The sequence below is a fragment of the Ochotona princeps genome, chromosome 5 (assembly GCF_030435755.1).
Source record: "Ochotona princeps isolate mOchPri1 chromosome 5, mOchPri1.hap1, whole genome shotgun sequence".
Lineage (NCBI taxonomy): Eukaryota > Metazoa > Chordata > Mammalia > Lagomorpha > Ochotonidae > Ochotona > Ochotona princeps.
In genome coordinates, this window is record NC_080836.1 from 91,512,013 (window position 1) to 91,532,847 (window position 20,835).

At 57.8% G+C, this 20,835-nt stretch overlaps 1 protein-coding gene and 1 pseudogene across 1 annotated transcript; one reads left to right on the forward strand and one right to left on the reverse strand.

The window, feature by feature from the left end:
• Positions 1–920: 920 nt before the first annotated feature.
• Positions 921–12,680, forward strand: WNT6 (Wnt family member 6). The gene is made up of 4 exons (XM_004576823.2): positions 921–1,248; positions 9,967–10,187; positions 10,460–10,800; positions 11,913–12,680. The coding sequence occupies exons 1-4, from the start codon at positions 1,169–1,171 to the stop codon at positions 12,372–12,374; spliced, it is 1,104 nt and encodes a 367-aa protein (XP_004576880.2). The 5' UTR covers positions 921–1,168; the 3' UTR covers positions 12,375–12,680.
• A 1,229-nt stretch (positions 12,681–13,909) lies between these two features.
• LOC101529998 (H/ACA ribonucleoprotein complex subunit 2-like) lies at positions 13,910–20,708 on the reverse strand (annotated as a pseudogene).
• Positions 20,709–20,835: the final 127 nt, after the last annotated feature.

Sequence of the window (20,835 nt, forward strand, 5' to 3'; positions counted from 1 at the left end):
GTGGCCTTAGAGAATCAGATAAAATGCCATCTCACCTGCAGCTGGCTCACCCACCCCTTCTGGCCAGACCAAGCTGGGGGAGGAACCCGCGCACACGCGAGGCCCTGCTGGCTGCAGCGAGCTCTGACCCCGCTTCACCGCAGGTAGAGCCAGCTCACACATGCGCGCGCTGGAGCGCAGCCCCCCCCCCCCGCCCCAGCTCCACCGGCTCCTCTCGTGGTCTCATCTCCCGCCCCCACGCACACCGCCCCCGCGATCTTGGGCTTGAGGAGGTGGGACGACTGGGGAGCTGAAGCCAAGGGTGTCCTCCCTTCTTTCCAGGCCACGTTGTGGGCAGCGTGGAGGCGGCCCTCCAGGGTCCGACACCCTCCCGCGGAGCACCCCAGGCCGTCCCCCACCCTCCACGCTTGCATCTCCTAGCGCACCATTACCCCCACCCCACCCTACCCCCCTAAACTCCCTCATTCCTGGGAAGTTTTCTCTCTTTACAGTCAACAAACCTGTCAAACGTCTTCCTTCCAGCCCGGCCCCCATTCCTCAGCTCCTCTTCCTCCCCCCAACACCCCATTCCACCCCACCCACCTCTCCTCTTCCCCGCCCCTCCTTGCCCCGGATTCCCCAAGACCAGGGGGCGGTAGTCCGGGAGAGGCGAGGTGAGGGGGCGAGGCAAGGCAGGCGCGTCCCGAAGGCAGCAGCGCGCACTGGGGGCCCCGCCCCGGCACCCCGCGCCCGCCCCGGCACCCCGCGCCCGCCCCTCCACGCCTGCCGCCCCGGGGCGCACGGTTCCCTCCCCAGAGTCCCGCCGCCTGACTGTCGCAACTGCCACCCCCCTCCACAACTCCCCTGCCCTACCCCCCCGCCCCCGGCCCTGCTCCCCTCCCACCACCGCCCCCGGCTTTGATTTCTTCTCCCGAGCGAGCTCGGCGGGAGACACAGGCACTCGCTGGCTGCCCCGTCCGCTCTCCGCCTCCGCCGCGCCCTCCTCGCCCGGGATGGGCCCCCCCGCTGCCGCTGCCGCCGCTGCCGCAGCCACCACCGCCGCCGGAGCCATCACCTCCCAGCCACCGCCTGGGTTGCCACGCTCGCGCTGACGCCCGGGGCCTCGCGCGCACCGGTCCGCCCGCAGCCTTGCCCCCTGCCCGCGCCCGCCGGCGGTGGAGCGGTCACGATGCTGCCGCCCGCGCCCTCCCGACTCGGGTTGCTGCTGCTGCTGCTGCTGTGTCCGGCGCACGTCGGCGGACTGTGGTGGTGAGTATGTCCCGGGCCGCTTCGGGGGAGCCGCGCGCCGCGCTCCGCTAGCCCCAGAGCGCTCTACCTGCAGGCGGCACACCCACATCCGCGGGGCAGCTTGGCCAGGGGATGTTGGGAGGGAAGCGCGGGGGGTTCTCCCCCTGGCCTTTACTAAGGGAAGTCTTCCTAGGTGCCACTTTAGACGGTCCACTTGTTCTTGAGTGTCCTCCTCCGGTGTGTCCCCTCTCCTCCGGCCCCCCACCAATTCTTCGCTCAAGCCAGCTCACCAGGGGATTGGCGGTGGGTAGACAACCCGGCCAGCAGGGAAGCAGGGAGAAGATCCTTGGTCAGATGTGCCCAGGAAGGAGCGGACGACAAAGAGGACCCCGGGATGGGGCGCAGGAGGGGAATGGATTTGGGGGAGAAAGACAGCAAGGTGGGAAGCCACAAAACAGCCGCCTTCTCGGGGTTCCCTGCAGAGTGGGTGGTGGCGAGAAAGGGGAAACTGAGTCGGGGCCTGGCTTTTTCAACTTCCTCGTGACCCAGGCGCAGGACCCTTGCAGACGCGGAGCTCTTGGATGGCGCGGGGTGCCGGATGCCCAACGAAACGTGCGGGCACCCCTGGGAGATGTGAGGACCAAGGGGCAGGCCGGCTCAGGGATGCAAGCGGACCTGCGCACCTGGAGCTAGCTCAGGCTGACATCCGAGCGGCGGGCGTGGGTGCCCGGGGCCCGGCGGCGGGCGTGGGTGCCCTGGCGGCAGGCACTGCCCGCTCCTCCGGGAGCCCGATCCCGCCGACGCTCCCCCTGCGCTGCCGCCAACACCCGCCCGCCCGGAATAGCTCGGAGCGGCGCAAGGCCGGACTTGGCCACCAACGCGGCTGACTTAGCCAATCCAAAGGAGGCAGGGGCCTGTCTATTTGCATAGCGCCACGTCATTGGCTGGATTCCTACCCTCCACTCCCCTCCTCTTCTATCCCCGGGTTTGGAAGGAGGGGTGGGGCAGGCGGCCTAGGAGTGAGATGCCCACACAGGGAGCTAGCTGCTGGCCACTATCCCTGGGGTGGCAAAGCCATCCTTGGGCGGATGTCAGGAAAGGGGCAATTGGAGGTCAACCCTGGTCCTGGCTAGGGGGCATGCGTCCTTTCCCTCTGGCTCCCTAGAATGGTGCAGCAGCTCTGACAGGCAGATCTGAGCTCTGATGTGCACCATTAAATCTGAGACCTTAGGCAAGTCACTTCCCTTCCCTGTCTCCACACACCTTGTCTCAAACAATTATTTTTCCTCCGTGGCAGGCCTACTGCTGGGAGGATTGGGAGAGGACGTTTACAACATGACCAGACACTAGGAAGTAGTCTTCATGGTCCAGCTTCTTTTGGCCAGGCTTCCCAGGGGTGGAAATGCATTTATAAATTTAGGGGCCAGCATTGTGGTATAATGGGTTAAGCTGCTGCCTGCAATACCGGCATGCCATATGGCTGCCAGTTTGAGTCCTGGCTTCTCCACTTGATTCAACTTCTTGCTAACGTGCCTAGGAGAGCAGTGGAAGACAGTCCAAATCATTGGGCCTCTGCACCTACGTGAGAGACCTGGAAGAAGCTCCTGGCTCCTGGTTTCATCCTGGTTCAGCCCTAGCCTTTGTGGCCATCTGGGTAGTGAACCAACAGATGGAAGATCTCTCTAACTCTGCCTTTCAAATGAATCTTTTTTTTTTTAATAAAAATTTCAATGTAAAAATCCAGGGTTCCAACATGACCTTGTAAAGGGATCTCTTGGTCCCCCCCCCAACACACCTTTTTCCTAACTTGGTCCTCTCTGAGAGCCTGAGGTCAGTCTGTCCTCTTTCCATCTGTCCACCTGGTTATCATTCTTACAGTCAAGATGCCACTTCCTCCATGGACCTGTCTCTGTGTCCCCATTTCTTTGCTGTCTCTGCACTCTCACAGCATGCCTTGTTCTGGGCAACCAGGCAAGGAGTCACTTCACCTAACTAACCCTTGTCTCCTCCCAGCAGAGCTTTTGGGGCTGAGGTCCTGAGACACACGATAAGTGGTGGAGATGGGGGGTGTGGGGTGGCTTGGAGCTGGCTGACTTACCTGTTTGGAGCTTGTGTCTGCCTGGGGGTTGGGGGCTGTCCCTTTCTTCAGAGGGGCTGGATGGGAACCATGCCAGGCAGGGAGTCTGAGGGTGGGGGAGTAGAGTGACCTGGACCCTTGGAGGCTGACCCTGAAGCTGGGAAGCCAGGAGTAGGGGGAGTAGGGGGAGGAGGGGAGGTGGGCAGGTGTGGGAGAACACAGAGACCTTCATGGCCACAGCTGCAGGGCTGGCAGGGTGAAGAGAGAGCGGCTGGGGCGATAAGGTGCCTGCTGACCGCCTTACTCAGATGTGTCTTGCCTCTCCCACCTGCTCTGGCCTCTCGCTTGCCTGTGGCTATTTTTGACACTTCATTCCTTGATCTTTGCTTCCACTCCTATTTCACTTGCCCCCTTTTGTCGCCCTCCATGGGCCTAGGAACACTCAGTTGTCTGACAGACCCTGACCTGATAAGGAAAGGATCCCCCTACCCATCCCACCCATGGAGGGTCTCCCACCTTTCTGCCCGACCCCACCCCCCATTCCCCTCCCCTCCCCTGCAGTCAGTGCCTCTCCCATCTGTGACTGTATCTTTGTGCATCACAGGATTCCAGATTCCAGCAGCCTGGCCAGGCTCTCTGGAGGTCATGGGGTCCCCTGCCTCTAGGCCATACAGCCTGCGATAGGGCCCTCACAGTCCTGTCTGGAGAGGGAAGCACACAGAGCCAGAAGCCATGACTTCCCAGCCTCCAGCTCCCCACCACTCCCCTAGGAAGTCCTTCCCAGTGTCTGACCCATCTTGATCTCCATTGGGGACATAGAAAAGAACTCATTATCCTAGAACAGACAAGTCCCTCTCCCTTCTCCTCTCTTCCTTCTTCTCTGTTTTAGATTTCCAAGGAAGAAAACTAACCCTGCCCCTTGTTCCACTGGAAGAACAGCCCCAGATCCCTTCCCTCATCCAACCCAGTTTGCCTTTTGCCCCTCACCTGTGGAAAGCAGATAGCACCCAGAGTCCAGGGACAACCTCAGTTTGAACCCATAGGAGGGTGGGGAGGGACCCCAGCTGCTGCTCAACACCCAGACTTGCCAGTTGCCACCTTTATCTGTGGCCCCTGGCCCTGATCTGGCCCTCACCAAGTCCGAGGGGCATGGGATGGGGTGGAGTGTCCATCCTTCTGCCCCCTCCAACCCCCAACAGCCCTCCCCCAGGTCTCTCAGCTTGGCAGCTTCCCATGCAGGAAGACAATGAGGCTGTGAGCAGAAAATGGCAGGGGCAGAAGGAAGCTGTTTCTATCCAGGCCAGTGCATGCCCTGAGCCCTCCAGAGTGCTGGCACTGTGATACATCCTGGGCATACAGTCCCTCCTAAATCAGGAGCTGGTGGGGGGAGGCCACAGGGAAGCCTCTCCCCATGGCCCAGAGAGGGGGGAGGGAGCTCTAGAATGCTCACTTAGATGGAGGAATGCAGCCCTGGAGGCAATGAGGAGCGGGTCATGCTGACAGTAGGGTGCCTGGCCAGGGTACTGTGGACCATGAGAGCGTCCCCTAGGCTGCAGAGATGAGATCTCTCCGTAGTTCCCTGTCAGCCCTCTCCAGGTGTGACCTCACCTTCCCCACTAGACAGCTGCTCCCCTAGCTCTGAGCTGGCTGTTACATCCTCATAGTGGATCTAGAAAGGAATCACAGCTCATCTGGCCCCAAATTCTCACAGAGCCAAGGAAGACAGCCAGGTCCAAGGGACAGGAGGTGACTTGCCCAATACTACTCAGATCAGAATGCTGGGAGCTGAAAACTGGCAGTGCTTTTTAGTGCAGTGGGGGTCGGGGGCCCATCAAAAGGGTCCAGGGCCTCCCCCACATTTACCATGCCTTGCTTGAGTGGGCACTCCCACCCCACGGAGGAAGTTAGAAAGCATCTGACAAATGTCCTCCAGGTGTCCAGTGGACAACCATGCTATCGATTGCTTTGCCTCCTGAGGCCCTACCATTGGGAAGTCCTTTGGAACAGTTGCGACATGTGTCAAGAAGAGTGACAAGGGGCACAGGGAAGGTGATAGGATGGAGTAGGGGAGAGGTGGGGGTGGGATGAGGGCTGGTGGGCAGTGGGGAGGCAGGAGTTAATAGAGCCAGAGCTGGGGCATCACTGACTTTGATGTGGTGGTTGGGGTGGGGGCTGGGGGAGGGGGAGCAGTAATTATGGAGTTAGACAGAGCAGGACAGGACAGGCGGGCGAGCACAGGCCCGCAGCCTCAACAGCCGTCAGGCAGCATTTTTCTGCCCCTTCTCCGCCACCCACCTCCCCCACCCCCGTACAGCCCCCACCCACAGCCCCAGGGCTCAGGGCTCCCTCTGCCGGTTCTTGGGAGGTGGGGTCAGTTAGGGACCTTGAGAGTGGGGGTTGGGGAGTGGGAAAGAGGGAGGCCAGGGAGGAGACCCAGTAGACTGGAGTCTGGACATCCTAGAGGGTCTGTGATGCTGGGGGGTCAACAGCACATTGCAGTGGTTGCTGGGGAAGGAGAAAGGGATAGAGGGTGTTTCGGGGTCCTGGGCAGGGCTGGTGGCACAGGCAGGGATCCTGAATGTGAAGTAAGCATAGAATTGGGGGCCTGAATCCCAGGGAGACCAAAAATGTTTCAGTGGCTAGCAGGTGGGCATGTTTTGCACCTGCCAGTTGGGAAATTGAGATGCAGAAGGCTTTCTGTCTCATTGTCCATTCAACAAGTGCTACGTGGTGACTCTACCTGCCTGGGGACTCACCAGCATACCAGGGCAAACCAAGGCAAAGCCAGCTCCAGCCCCAAGTCAGTGGGTGCTCCGATTCTGTGCTCCTGCTCCCTTGGATCTGAGAACCCTGATGTGAGCTTGGAGAGATGCCGGCTAAGATCTTGGTGACTTAGAAATGCAAAGGGGATAGCTCTGCATCCAGACGTGTAGGGGGTGTGGTCAGGGATGGATTCAGAGCTAGATAGCCCCACTAGGGTGGAGAAGGGCAGAAGAAGCAACCTGAGATCTTTCTATACCTGATGCACCATATCCAGCCAGTGCTATTCCATTTTGACTACCTTTGTCTCTAACTTGTCGCTACTGAATGGCTGAGGGTTGTCACCTCTCCTCTCACTGACTAACCTGTGCGCAACAGTGGCCCCTAGGGGATGAGCCATGGGGCCACCCTGCATGAACTCCTGAACTCTTTGAGTCTCTGAACCAGAGAACAACATGTGGGTTAGTCCAGAACCGTGGGGCCATCAGAGTTTTGTCTACAAGCATGGTCACTAGGAACTGGCCAGTTCCTGAAGCCACCTCATATTGGTCCCACCATCTATGGACCAGTGGAGGGAGATCTTGGTGTGGGCCGGGCTAGTTAGAATAGCCGTCCTGAGGCTTTTCCTTTCTCGTTTGCATTTATTTATTTTAATTGGAAAGGCAGATTTGCAGAGGAGAGACAGAGAGAAAGATGTTACATCCACTGATTCACTTCCCAAATGGCTGAAACAGCTAAAACTGCCAATCTGAAGCTAGGAGTCAGGAGCCAGGAGCCTCTTTCAGGTCTCCAACATTGGTACAGGGTCCCAAGGCTTTGGTCCATTCTCTACTAAGTTTCCCAGGCTAAAAACAGAATTGGATGGGAAGTAGAGCAGCCAGGGTTTGGTACCTGTATTGCACACTGGCACCTGCAGGTGGAAGATTAGCCAATTGGGCCATCAAAGTGGCCCCATGCATCCTCAATTCTTTAAGAGCTGTGCTCAGCTTGACTTTATCCGGGAAGGACTCTCTGATTAGCACCTGAGACCCTAGGTATCTTACACTCCTTACCACCACCAAGCAAATTCCTCCCACGTGGCTCCTCTAACCCTGTTGAGCTCAGGCCAGGAGCTGATTCCCTAAAGGAGCAGAAAGGAAGGAAGGAAAGTAGAGGTCAGGCCAGGGGGGCAGGGTGAGGGGAGACACAGGGGTTATTCCTTGAGGTTAGCTCTAGAGCAGGTGGGTGAACCTTTTGTGCAAACATCTGGGTTTTCTGAAGGCCCAACAGGAAAGCTGCCCTGGAGTGGCTCAGCTCACTCAGAGCCCATGGACACCAGGGCCCCAAAGAGAGGCTGCATGCCTCCCTTCCCCAGCCGCCTCAGCCACTCCCCTGCTACAGTTTTGTTTCCATGTAGTTAGGATGGGAGCAAGGACAAGAGGCCAGGCGGGTTGGCTACTCCCTTGGGATCCTCGCTGCTACCATTGCCCATCCCTTCTCTCCACCAGTTTTTGTAAACAAGGCTGGTTCCCAGACAGCCAGCCAGCCTGGGAAGCCAGACCCAGGCTAGGCTTAACTCTCATAAGGACCAGCATACCCTCACCCATAGGGACCTGCCCTTTCTGCTCCCCACGAGCCCACTCCTCTCCAGTTCCTGGGAAGCAGACAAGGTCAGGAGGTTTCCACCATTGCCCTGCTTTCTGGGGGGTGGCAGGGAGAAGGAGAGAGGAGGAGAGGGGTGGGGACAGAGTGACCTTGGGAGGATGAGGCCAGCCAACCTTAGGGAAGTAGGGAGGTTAGCAGAGGATGGAGTGGGGCGGCACTGGGAAACTTGGCAGCAGTAGTAGGGTGAGGGAGATGAGTGGGTGGATACCCGGGCTCCCAGATAAAATTGAGGTGCACAGGTGCTGAGAGTGGAGCTCCTGCCTGTCTCCTTGTGGGAAAGCAGCTGCTCATGGACATGAATGAGGAGTCACCAGAGGACAGGTGGACAGGGGCCTGAACTTGAGAGAGGGTCTTCTCTCTAAGTGGCTCACTCATGCATTCAAAGACATGTGTTGTCTCATGTTCCTACACAGAGGTCTCACAACAAACACGTTTTCATAATAAGCATGGGGAGAACTATGGATCTGGGAGAAGAAGCAGCGTTGCAGCGTAAGATAGGCTTAACGCTCCAGCGTTCATGGTTATGTTGACCAAACCTGTGCAGCTGTGCCAGAAACTGCCTCAAATCCTTTATACAACAAGGTGGGCTAGGTGGGTGAAGGGGGCCTAGAGATGGATGGATGGAAAGACAGAGGCAGGTCAACTCTCAAAGGTCCTAGGCCATTGTGAACCCCTTCTCTAAACCCACTTCCCACTGCTCTGTCCATCAGTTCTCAGAGGGTCAGGCTGAGGCTAGGCAGTCCCTAAAGCTGCTGGGAAGAAGATCTGGACTGTCTTTCCTTCAGGATGTCTGGATCCATAGCTGCTTGAGTGGGGGTGATGCCAGCACTGCGTCTGTGACCCTGTGTGTGTGTCTGTCTGTGTCTGTGACCCTGTGTGTGTGTGTGTCTTTGTGTGTTAGCTGACCTTGAGTGTCTGAGCCTACACATCTTCAAGCGTCTCTCTCCCCAGTGTGGAGAGCTGTGCCTTCAGACCTGAATTCGTTTTGTTGCTATTCCAGAGCATTCCATCTCATTGTTGTGCAGCCAGAGCATGCCTGGGCAGCTTGTTCTTGTGGAACAAATGGGGACAGTGGGGGTAGATATGCGCTGAAGCAAAACCAAGAAGGACGCCATCTGAACCTTTTGCACTTACCTGCCATCTTGCCCTACATTTCTCTCTCCTGCCCTTCTCCCACCCAGCATCTTTCCTGTCCCCTGCAGAAGGGATCTGAGGTTGGCTTGGAATAGTTTAGCTTCAAGTTGCCCTGCCCACTCACTCCTCCAGGACAGCCCAATCCTCAGAGCTGAGCAGTCTGCTGATAGTGGTTGCCCCTGGCTGTAAATGCCTCACTGCTTTTCCCATCAAGAGTACAGTATAGGGAAACCGAATGACCACCTCTGCCAATCTGTGACATTGCAACAGGACCTGACTCAGCAAATCTTGGAGCCAGAGAAGGACCGGTCTTACCTATATCCCTCCAGTGTTTGGGGAATTGAACCCCAGCTCCTTTCTCCTGCTGTCCAAGTTCAAGGGAATTATATCAGGGTGGGAGGACTCATCAGAAAGATATAGGCACAACCCTGCCATGCTACAGGAGAAGCTTGAGCCAGAGAGGGAGTGGGACTCCTAAGATACGCCATTCCCAAGTGATCTAGCATCTCTACATTGGGCTCAACCTAAAGGATTTTCACCTTAGGCCTACTTAATGCCAGTTGCATTCACCTTCTGTTAAATTCCTATAGGGGTTTAAAAATGCATATTTATTTGAAAAGGAGGGAGAGAGATTTTTCCATCTACTGGTTCACTCCCCAAATGGCTGCAATGGAGCTGAGCCAATCCAAAGTCAGGAGCCTGATGCTTCCTCCAGGTGTCCCACATGGTTGCAGGGTCCCCCACACCTGGACCATCTCGTACTGCTTTCCCAGGTGCTTTAGCAGGGCGCTGGAACAGAAGCGGAGTGGCTAGGATTTGAATTGGTGGCACCCATTTGCATAGGTTTAACCTAATATGCCAGCACACCAGCCATAGGGATTTTTGAAGGAAGAATGCACAGAAGGCCTCCTACTGTAGCAATTTTCCATCTGGAATATAGTTAGGAGGGGCATGGGTGGGAATAGTAAGAGATACAGGGACAATCTGATTCAGTCTCATTTGGGGGCTGGGCTGGGGAAGCAGGTCCCAGCTCCTAGCCAAAGAATGTGCCCTGGCCTGGCTCTCCTCTCTCTCTAAGCTCCTGGCTGAGTTATACCCCTCCCTTGCCCTTCTCTGCTTCCCAGGGCTGTGGGCAGCCCCTTGGTCATGGACCCCACCAGCATCTGCAGGAAGGCCCGGCGGCTGGCCGGGCGGCAGGCGGAGCTGTGCCAGGCTGAGCCGGAAGTGGTGGCAGAGTTAGCCCGGGGCGCCCGGCTTGGGGTGCGAGAATGCCAGTTCCAGTTCCGCTTCCGCCGCTGGAACTGTTCCAGTCACAGCAAGGCCTTTGGGCGCATCCTGCAGCAGGGTCAGTGTGTGCCGCCCGCCTGGGACCTGCGTGGGGTTGGGGGGATGGGGGGTGAAGGTGGGGGTGGGCAGCTTTCTTCGGCAAGTGGCAGCTGGAGGAGAGCAAATCTGGTCTGGAGAGAGGCAGGGTGTCACTTCCCTGTCCATCCAGGAGCCTTCTGCCCTCCCTTTTCCTTCTGCCCCCCTGCACTCTCCACCCCTCCCAGCTGCCAGCATCCTCTTCCTCCCCTCCACCCCCCAGCACTCGCTGACTGCCCCTCCCCGCAACTGCAGATATCCGAGAAACGGCCTTCGTGTTCGCGATTACCGCGGCGGGTGCCAGTCACGCAGTCACGCAGGCCTGCTCCATGGGTGAGCTGCTGCAGTGTGGCTGCCAGGCTCCCCGCGGGCGGACCCCGCCCCGACCCTCCGGCCTGCCGCCTCCAGGCACCCCGGGACCCCCGAACCCCGCGGGCCCGGCAGACGCCAGCGCTGCCTGGGAGTGGGGAGGCTGCGGCGATGATGTGGACTTCGGCGACGAGAAATCGAGGCTCTTCATGGACGCGCAGCACAAGCGAGGGCGCGGGGACATCCGCGCACTGGTGCAGCTACACAACAATGAGGCGGGCCGCCTGGTGCGTGCGGGGAGTGCGCTGGGCGGGGAAGGGGGGCGGCGGCGGTGGTGGTGGTGGTGGCTATGGTGCTTGGAGGGCGCACGCTAGTGAATCTGGCCCAGAGGACCGGAGTTCGCAAAGGCTAGCTGGGGCAGAGGCGCGTGGGCAGGTGGCCAGCCTGGAAGGAGTGGTCACTTTGGGGTCAGGGAGGGCTTGATGCTGAGTGTTAAGGTACGACAAGGACACTCTGGGAACAGGACTGAGGGCCCCTGGGGGAGGGGCCCTGGAACTGTGACAAAGGACAGCTGAAGCACGGGTTTGTGCCGGGGCAGGGGAGGGAGGCAGGAAGGTGGCAGGGAGAGGAGACTGGGGCTAAGCTATGGGGTCTGGCACAGCAAAGACAGGGGGAGGCCTGTAAAGAGGCTAGAACATGCCCACGGGCAGGTACAGGAGCAAAGGGTTAGAGCCCATCGCTGCTTACTCCCATCCCCTGCCCCGTCACCAGGTACCAGGGGGTCACACTGAAGCCAGGAAAGCTGGGAGTGATTCTGCCTGGCAACTCCAGATCAGGTGTCACCTACCCAGAGCCCTGGCCTCCTGTCCCCTCCTCCTTTGCAAGAAGGGGTCCCCTAGAAGCACAGGTGGCAGGCAGGGACCACCCCAAGGAGTAGAAAGCGCACGTTAGTCTGAAGATCAAGTTGCCTCCTTTGCAGGCTCTGTCCTCGCTACAGCACTCTCTTGCACCCTGTGCCACGGTTCCTGGGTGCTCTAGGGACAACCTCCAGCCTCCTTCCCCTACGTCCCCATCCACAGCCTGTGTCCTCCAGGGTTTGGACCTGAGGAATGGGGCAGGCAGGGAGGAAGGGGCCCACACTCGAATATCCGGACAGACACACATATCTGTCGGGAAGGTTGGGGAGGGGTGGCCGACACAGACGCCCAGGCGGCTAGTTCTGCGGTTCTGTCTCCGCTCAGCCCGCCCTGGGGTCCTGGGGTCTGGGGGAGGCCGGGCTGGCAGGATGGCTGTTCCCCCATGACCCTGCCCCGCCCCCCTAACCCGGTCCCCCCTCCCCACTGCGCCCCGCCGAGTTCTACGGCGTCTTCATTCGCTCTGTCTCATCTGATCCCCGCAGGCCGTGCGGAGCCACACGCGTACGGAGTGCAAGTGCCACGGGCTGTCGGGCTCCTGCGCCTTGCGCACCTGCTGGCAGAAGCTGCCACCGTTCCGCGAGGTAGGCGCGCGGCTGCTGGAGCGCTTCCATGGCGCCTCGAGAGTCATGGGCACCAACGATGGCAAGGCCCTGTTGCCCGCCGTGCGCACACTCAAGCCACCCGGCCGCGCCGACCTCCTCTACGCCGCCGACTCGCCTGATTTCTGCGCCCCCAACAGGCGTACCGGCTCGCCGGGCACTCGCGGCCGTGCCTGCAACAGCAGTGCCCCGGACCTCAGCGGCTGCGACCTGCTGTGCTGCGGCCGCGGCCACCGTCAGGAGAGCGTGCAGCTCGAGGAAAACTGCCTGTGTCGCTTCCACTGGTGCTGCGTGGTGCAGTGCCACCGCTGCCGCGTGCGCAAAGAACTCAGCCTCTGCCTCTGATCCGGACTGTGCTGGAGTTGCCTCCCGCGCACCTGCCGCACCTCTGCGCTTGGCCAGGGGGCGCTGTCCCGGTCAAGCCGCTCCCTGACCCCAAAAGGAAAAAAAAGTCCTCGTGGTGCGGCCGGCCTCTTGAAACAATGAGGCCCTGGGTCTTGGATGTACCCACACTCACGCAGGACCCGGGGAGCCGGGTATCCTCCCCGCCTCACTCCTTGACTCTGAAAGGGTATCCTGGGCCTTGCTGGGTCAGACTGTGGCGGCCCCCTTCTCCTTAGCCCCAGATGGAAACCGGAAGGCCAGCCCTAGCAGGTGGGGCGCTGGCGGGGTTGGGGAGAGGGGCATGAGTTAAGCATCAATAAAGATATTTAAAGCAGCAGCGCTGGGCCCATGGGTTGAGAGGGCTTGGCCTGCTGGCCCCGCCCCAGCACACGAGAGAGAGGTGGCTTTGGCAGAGCTAGCACCCGTCAGCAAGCTTCTCACACCACCTCCAGGCTGGGCTCTTCTGGAATCCCTGCCTCTCTCCCTTAGCGTTCTCCTTCTCCGTCCTGTCCACACTGAGTGCCTGGGTCTGCAAGCAGGGAAAGGACCAGCAACTCCTCTTGAGAGGCACAGTGAGGGGCCCAGGAAAAGGCTCAACCCTCCAACTTGCCATTCTCTGGATGTTTAGGAGCTTAAAAACTTCAGGGCCTGCCCAGCGTGATGGCTCAGTGGCTAAGTGCTCTCCTTGCAAGTGCCAACATTCCATGTGGGCACGGCTTCATGTTCCAGCTGCTCCATTTCCCATCCAGCTCCCTGCCTGTGGCCTAGTAAAGCAGCAGAGGATGGCCCAGAACTTTGGGATTCTGGACCTGTGTGGGAGATCCAGAAGAAGCTCCTGGCTCCTGGCTTTGGATCAGCTCATCTCCAGCTGTTGTGGCTAGTTGGGCAGTGAACCAGTAGACAGAAGATCTTTCTTTCTGTCACTTGTTCTTTCTGTAAATATACCTTTCCAATAAAATAAATAAATCTTTAGAATAAAGAAACTTCAGGGCCGACCAAATACATAGGATCAAAAGATTTTTAAAAATTATTTATTTATTTGTTGATTGATTAATTGAAAGGGAAGAGTTACAGAGAGGCAGCGAGAGCCATCCACTGGTTCAGTCCCCAAATGGACACAATGACTAGGCCAGGAGCAGGCCAAAACTTGGAACCAGGAGCTTCTTCTGGGTCTCCCACATGGGTGCAGAGACCCATCATGGGCCATCCTCTGCTGCTTTCCCAGGTGTGTTAGCAGGGAGCTGGATGGGAGTGAAGCAGCTCGCCCACCACCAGCAGTTTTTCTTTTCTTTCTCTTTTGTAGTCTAAGCATTTACTTCCCCCAGCCCACTCTCTTGGAACTGTCTCCATTTAAGTTTAATACTAAACAGCCCTGATGGAGAGGGCACCAGCTCCACTTACATCACACACAGCTGGTGGGGCTGCCTGGGAAGATTCCACCGCTCAGGGCAAGCTGGCAGCAGGAAGGTGCAGTAGTACCCAGGTTGCTAAGTCCTTCAGTCGGGGGAGGGCAGGGCCTGCACCTCTTCCAGGTCCTCATTGTAGGCTTCCTGGTATTCTTCGTGGGGCTTGACTATGATCACTCAAGTGGGGTGCTTGGAACCTGCAGCTGAACCCAGGTCTGTCTTCCAGGGGATATACACATAAGGTAGATTCCAGTCCTCACACATAACTGGGAGGTGGCAGTATACCTCAACGAGCAACGTGTCTCCTGCCAAAACCATGATCCCCTTCTCATCTTGGTTGACAAACTTGTGCACCTCCTTCACCCTGCGCAGAGCCTGCTTCTGCCTCACCTCTTTCTTGAAGTACTTGTAAAGCTTCTGTGCGAGGCGGCGGGAAGCCAGGGGCTGTGTAATGGGTTTAGGTTGACCAGCAGCTCAGGGTAAGTGCGCTCCGCGCAGCACTCCTCCCCCTGGGCCTCCAGCAGGTGGAGATCAGCCTTTATTTTTTGATCAGCAGTTTTTTTCTGTTCATACTGACAGAGAAGGCCAGGCTGCCCCGAGGCTCCCCAGCCTCATGGTTCCTCATGGGAAGCTGCTGATAAAGGTGGAGCAACATAGACAGCTCCAAGCTCCTGCCTCTGTCTTCCCACAGAGAGGATGAGGGGGAGGGTGGCAGGGAGGACAGTCACAGACCTGGGACTCAGAGCTCCTGCTGCCAGCATCCACAAACCGCAATGGGGAATTTCCCCACCACCATCACCCACCACCTCCCCACCCAGGGAAGCCGGCCAAGGAGTGAGCTTTGGATTCGACCCCTCCGAGTTGACACTGGGGCTGCTGCTTGGTTTACAATGTAGGGCTGGCCTAGCCTCAGTTTCCGCCACCCCTGTACAATGGGAGTATCTCCTAGCTATGGCCATCCACTGCTGCCTTAGAAACATTCCCCAGATAATAATGCTAGGGATGATTTGAGTCAGGAATTGGTCTGAACTCAGCCAGCTGGTCCATCTGCTCCCCATGGGCTGGGGTCATTCCCATGCTGTGTTCTGCTAGGCCAGGGTTTAGCCTAGGCTGGGTTGGGCTGGGCTGGGCTAGGCTGGGCTGGGCTGAGCTGGATGGCCCGGGAGGCTGCAGGACCTGAGTCCCATGGGTCTCATTCTGTCCACATGGAGGTGAATGTCTGACTGCTCCCGTTCCTGTGAGGGGGTTTGGGCTTCCAGCTTTCCAGAGACAAGGCATCACTGCCACTGTCAGTCGAAACAGGTCACAGAGTCAGCCCACACTCAAAGGGAGGCAAAATAGGACAATCCCTCAAAGCGACGAGGAATGGCACAGTCAGCTTCCTGCCTCTATAGCATGATTGGAGGGGGTGGGGTTTACTTTTGAGGTATGAAAAAGCACCACTTGGAGTGGGCCTTGGGTCACAGTGATTCAAATCACTGCTTGGGACACTCACATCCTACATCAAAGGGCCAATTTGAGTCCTGGCTGCTCCACTTTTTCTTTTTAAGGTTTATTTATTTTGAAAGTCAGCTTTCAGAGAAAGAGAGAAAGATCTTCCATCTGCTGGTTCACTCTCCCAGATGACCACAACAGCCAGCACTGGGCCAGGTGGGAGTCAGGATCTTTATCTGGGTCTCCCACGTGGGTGGCAGGAACCCAAACAACTGGGCCATCTCCCACTGCTTTCCCAGGCACATTAGCAGAGAGCTGGATGGGAAGTGGAGCAGCCAGACAAAAACTGACACTCAAATTGGATACTGACATGGTGGTGGCTTCACCCAATATACCCAGTACTGCCCCCATCCCCGTTCCACTTCTGATTCAGCTTCCTGCTAGTATCTGGGAAGCAGCAGAGGATAGATCAAGTACTTGAGTCCATGCCACCCATGGGAGACACCTACATGGAGCTGTGGTTTCTGGTTGCCACCTGTCTCAGACGTGGCTCTTATAGGGCATTTGGGGCCTGAATCAGTAGATGGATGTTCTCTCACTGTCTCTTCCTCCCTCTACCTCTTCCTCCCTACACCTCTGCCTTTCAAATAAATAAACAAGTCTGTAAACACAAATGCAGAGCATAAGACAGACCTGACATCCTTGAGGATGGGGAGGAAAAACTCAGCCCAGCATTGGCACAATAATAGTTTGCTTAATAAAGGTAGTGGCTATGAGCATGGAGATAAGGACGTGAAGCTTGGTGGGCAAGCTCTGACTTCTAGTGGAGATACTTACCTGGCAGGTTAGGGTAAGGGAACTGAACAACCACCCAGGAGGCCCAGGGTCAAGTGTCAATTCAGGCACAGTTGAACCCAGGGTCTAAATGATGTCACAGGTCTCCACTGCGCCCCTGCCAACAACAATCTCTGTCTTTTTAAAAAAGATTTATTTATTATTGGAAAGACAGATCAGATTTACAGAGAAGGAGAGACAAAAATCTTCTATCCACTAGTTTACTCCCCAAATGGCTGTAACAGCCAGAGCCAAACTGATCCAAAACCAGATTTCCCACACAGGTGCAGGGTCCCAAAGGTTTGACTCATCCTCTACTGCTTTCCGAGGCCGTTAGCAGAGAGCTGAATGAGATGGGACATGAATTGGCGCCCATATGGGAAGCCAGCACTTGCAAGGTGAGGATTTAGCCCAATCTCTGCCTCTTTGCACACTGGTCTCCTCTCCTCATTGCAGAGTTGTTTCTACAAAACCATGCCGGTTTGCTCAGCTTGGGTATGTGCCAAGCCCTGAGCCAGAATGATGTCTTAGCATGACTGGGAGAGCAGCCTCCAGAATCACAAAGCACAGGGAATGGGATGGGGGTTGGCATATATGGCAGGGAGGGAGAAGAGCTCTTCAAAGGACAGACCCCAAGCCTGGCTTCCAGGCCATCCGTCCTCCCAGCCTACGTCCACCCTATGGCCTAGCACAGTCCTCAAGGATCACGGCAGGGAGGAGGTGCCCAGCAGGATGCAGGGGGAAGGCAGGGCAGCTGGGCTTTCCACCTGCTTGCTCCTGGCTCCTTTGGAGTGTAACACCTGAGCTTCAACGAAGGGCCATGGACCATTTGGACCCAGAGCCCCTAGGCCGAAGGAGGCCCCAGCAACTCATCAAGGAGGAGAGTGGAAGTGGAATTTGTGGGTCACACAGTAGAGAAGCGAAGCTTCTAGAAGGCAGGGTTTATAAGCACCAACCTACCTTTAGATTCTTCACCTATGGGAGGAAATTTTTACAAAGTGACCTGCACTTTTTTCTTTTTTTTTTTTTTTTTTTTAAGACTTTTTAAATTGGAAAGTCAGATACACAGAGAGGAGGAGGGACAGAGAGGAAGATCTTTCATCTGATGTTTCACTCCCCAAGCAGCACGACGGCCAGAGCTGAGCCCATCCAAATCCAGGAGCCAGGAGCTTCGTCCGGTTCTCCTACGTGGTGCAAGGTCCCAAGGCCTTGGGCCGTCCTTGACTGCTTTCCCATGCCACAAGCAGGAGCTGGATGGAAAGCGGGGCCACCAGGGTTAGAACCCGCAGCCCGTTTTGGATCCTGGATGTGCTAAGTGAGGACTTCAGCCGCAAGGCCACCACTCTGGGCCCATGACCTGCACTTTTCAACGAGACCACCAGAGGGCGCATGGAGCCCAACTTCCCCATCACAGGCTCTGCTAACATCTGGGGTCAGGAGTGAGCAGAGGGTAGGAAAGGGTGGAACCAAGGAGCCAGGAGACCACTGTGCAACTTGGGTCAAGCTGACAGACTGCTCTGGATCCTCTGGGTCAGCCTAGACAGAGATACCAGCAACTCATCTCCACTACTTCCAGGTCCTGTGGGGCCGAAATGGGGTAGGGAGATGCCTGGTGCCAGACAGAGAAACTGAGGCTAGTGGCATGGTCATTACCCCAGCAGGCAGGCTACAAGGAGCTCATGGGAAGTGCCTGCAGTGAAAAACCTCGTTTGTGAGCTTGACCTTGGTCAAATCAGTCAGCCTCTCTGGTGCTCGGTCTGGGATGTCCAGTAGCTTCTTGGTCCAGGGTGGGAGTGAAGTTCATCTTATAAAATGCTACTCATATGCTGGAGGCATAGCTTCTGTGGTCAAGCCTTGCAGAGGTCTAGGAGCCGCCTTCTGTATAGGGGGTGACCATGACAACCCAGGAAACTGATGGCCCATGATGGCTCTGGGCCCTGGCACTGCTATTTGGGAGCGGGTGGGAAAAAATCACAGGGTCCCCCCCACCCCTGGCCCCACCACTTCTCCCTGTGCCCAGCTGCTTAGCCCCAAGCACAGTCTGAGCCATTGAGCTTCCCCACTGGCTGAGTGGCAGGAGACATGTGGAAGTGGGGAGATGGAGGCGGAGCACAGACGCATCCAGATGTGTGCATGACCACCTCAGGGACAGCAGGCGGCAAGCAGGCAAATGGGGAAGGAGGCCTGCCTCTCAAGCACCCAATGCGCAGCAGGCATTTGGGAAGCCTGGGGCAGCAAGCAGTTGCCCTCACCTGGTTGAGGGCTGCTGATCCCAACACCTGCACAGCAGTGCCAGGAGCCCCCTTATTGGCCAGGGACTCCTTCCCCCTCTTCTGCACCAAGCACCCCCCCCCCCCGCCCATTGAGCATCAGGATCTTGCCTGGACAAAACTGAGCCATGAGGGTCCCACCTGTTCTCACCCTAGTGTCTCCTCTGGCCCTCTCCCCTGTGACCTCCAGAGCTGCCACAGCTGGAACCATTCTCCAAACTGCCTTTCAAGCTTGCTGCTGTCCCCCTCCCCCGCCCCCACCAACTCAGCCCCAGTGGCCCCTGTAATTGTGGTCTGGAGCGGCTGTGGGGGCTGGGGCTGGGCTGAAGGCCAGGGCCCAGGGCGGGACCAGGGTGGGGCTGGGGGCTGCTGATAGGGGCTTGGTGCTGGCCTGAGTCCTAGGGGGCTGACACTGCAGCTGCAGATGCTCATTCTCAATGCCATCCAATGCCTGTGTCCAGCCCCTTCCCCTTCCACTGACTGAGGCCAGTGGTGGAGGGGTCCCAGGCTGGGGTGCTCGGAGGCCCATACAATACAGGGAGGGCCAGTGTGCAGAATCACCACTTGCGTCCTGGGCTTTTGGGGGGGTCCCTTCCTGACCCCCTTTTGTATCTCATCAGAGTGGACATGAGGAGCAGAGAATCCTCCCTGTGGAGGAAGCTGCCAGTTACCCCAGCACGCCCATAGCTTTTCACAGAGTGCCAGTAGCACTGGGCTGCACTGACTGGCTGCAAATGTAGACTCCCAGGCCTTGTTCCGGAAAGGCTGATTCAGCTGTGCAGAGCCTGGAATCGGCATTTCCCACTGCAAGCTTACCCCAGGGCATCCATGTGATCTTGCCGGTGTGGGAACCCCTGCATGTGAGCGAGCCCTAGGGCGGGGAGCAGAGGAGACCCCCTTGAACCTGAGTGGGAACCCACTTCTGGTGTTGGGGGCTAAGCCTCAGTTTCCCCCCAAGCCAGTGGGGAGCCTGTCAGTGCCCTCTCCATCCCTGGGACCCAGCGGCTGCCTCTCCCCCCATCCTCACACCTGAACTACATACTACGTCTGACCCCTACTCCGTGTTGCCCGCTTTCTTGCGCACAGCGGAGAAAGCGAGTGGGGAGGGCCGGGGTGGCTGGGGTCACCCAAGGCTCTGGCTGGCGGCTGACGCAGGCAGGCAGCTTCCTGCCTCCGGCTGTTTCCCTGCTGTCCAGCCCGACTGCTCTCCCCCCACTGCCCCACCCCCACCTCCAGCAGCCTCAAGCCCTTAATTCCTGACAGCTGCGGTGGCTGTCCGGGTGGAGATGGGGGAAGGAAAGAGGGTGTGGGGGGGCTATGCCATCAGCCAGCAGCACCCCTTTCCCCCCACCTTACAGTCTGGGGACAGGGAAGGTCCTGCCCCTCTTCCCCAGCTCCCTGGGAATAGGCGATTCCAGGGATGGGCCCCTTTTGTTTCTGAGCCCAGAGGCACCACAGAGACACTCTTCTGAAAGAGAGGAGTGAGGGATGTGTGTGCCGCCTCAGTGTCACAGGCATGTGCCCATTTTCCAGAGGGGAATGCTGAGGCCCCTGCAGACTAGGATTTGCTCTTAGCACCCAGGTTAAAACCACAATCCGAAGCCAGCCAGATCCCCTTGTCCCCATCCGTTGGTTCTCAGACTCTCAACTCTCTACTAGGGCTGAGCACCTTACAGCCCTTCTCCCCAACCAGCAGAGCCAGGGTAGGACTCAGAACACCCATGGGCACAGGCCAGTGGTACCCTACGTCCGACCTTCAGTCAGTGGTGGCCCTCTTGTGTATCCCTCAATTTTGTGTGTGTGTGTGTGTGTGAGAAATAAAAGGGGCTAAAGTAAGATGACCTCAAAACCCTCCTGTAGGATGCCCTTCACTCATCCCAGGAGGGCTGCCCTAGGGTGCCCAGCTTCCCAGCAAGCTTTACCCTCATAGTCGGGGCACTTGGGCCTTCAGTAACTCCCTGGCTACTGGAGTCTCCTTAACCTCACTGCACAAGGGGCACAGCTGGCTCTTTAAGCAGGAGGCACCTGCTGAAGGCCCCACAGCAAAGACCAGAGAGAGCCAGAGGCTCTTTGCTGGACCCCATATCTGTTTCTTCACAAGACAGGGGAGTGTCCCTGGCCTCCCCTGCAGGTGTGTGTGTGTGTGTGTGTGTGTGTGTGTGTGTGTGTGTGTGTGTGTGTTGGGGTGGAGGTGCCCCGCCTACATGTGCCCAGCTAGATTCACATATCTCACCCCCCCCACCTTCTCTCCTTTCCTCCCGTGGCCCCCTTGCCTCTCCTACCTTCTTCGTGCCCTTGCCACAGCCGCTCCCACCCAGTCCGGAGCGTACACGCCTCCACACCCCTGTCATGACGTCACGTGGAGTAGAGCCCTGAGACACCAAATGGGGGGGGGGGTGGAGGAAAAGGGAGGCGGCGGAGCTCCCCAAGCCGGGACAGTCACTCGCTTTCCGGGCGTGTGAGACCTAGCACGGGTAC

Excerpts from the sequence above, each read along its gene's own strand:
- WNT6 (XM_004576823.2), top strand. The coding sequence starts at position 1,169 with ATGCTGCCGCCCGCGCCCTCCCGACTCGGGTTGCTGCTGCTGCTGCTG. Across the intron at positions 1,249-9,966 it reads CACGTCGGCGGACTGTGGTG|GGCTGTGGGCAGCCCCTTGG; the intron begins GTGAGTATGTCC and ends TCTGCTTCCCAG. Across the intron at positions 10,801-11,912 it reads ACAATGAGGCGGGCCGCCTG|GCCGTGCGGAGCCACACGCG; the intron begins GTGCGTGCGGGG and ends TGATCCCCGCAG.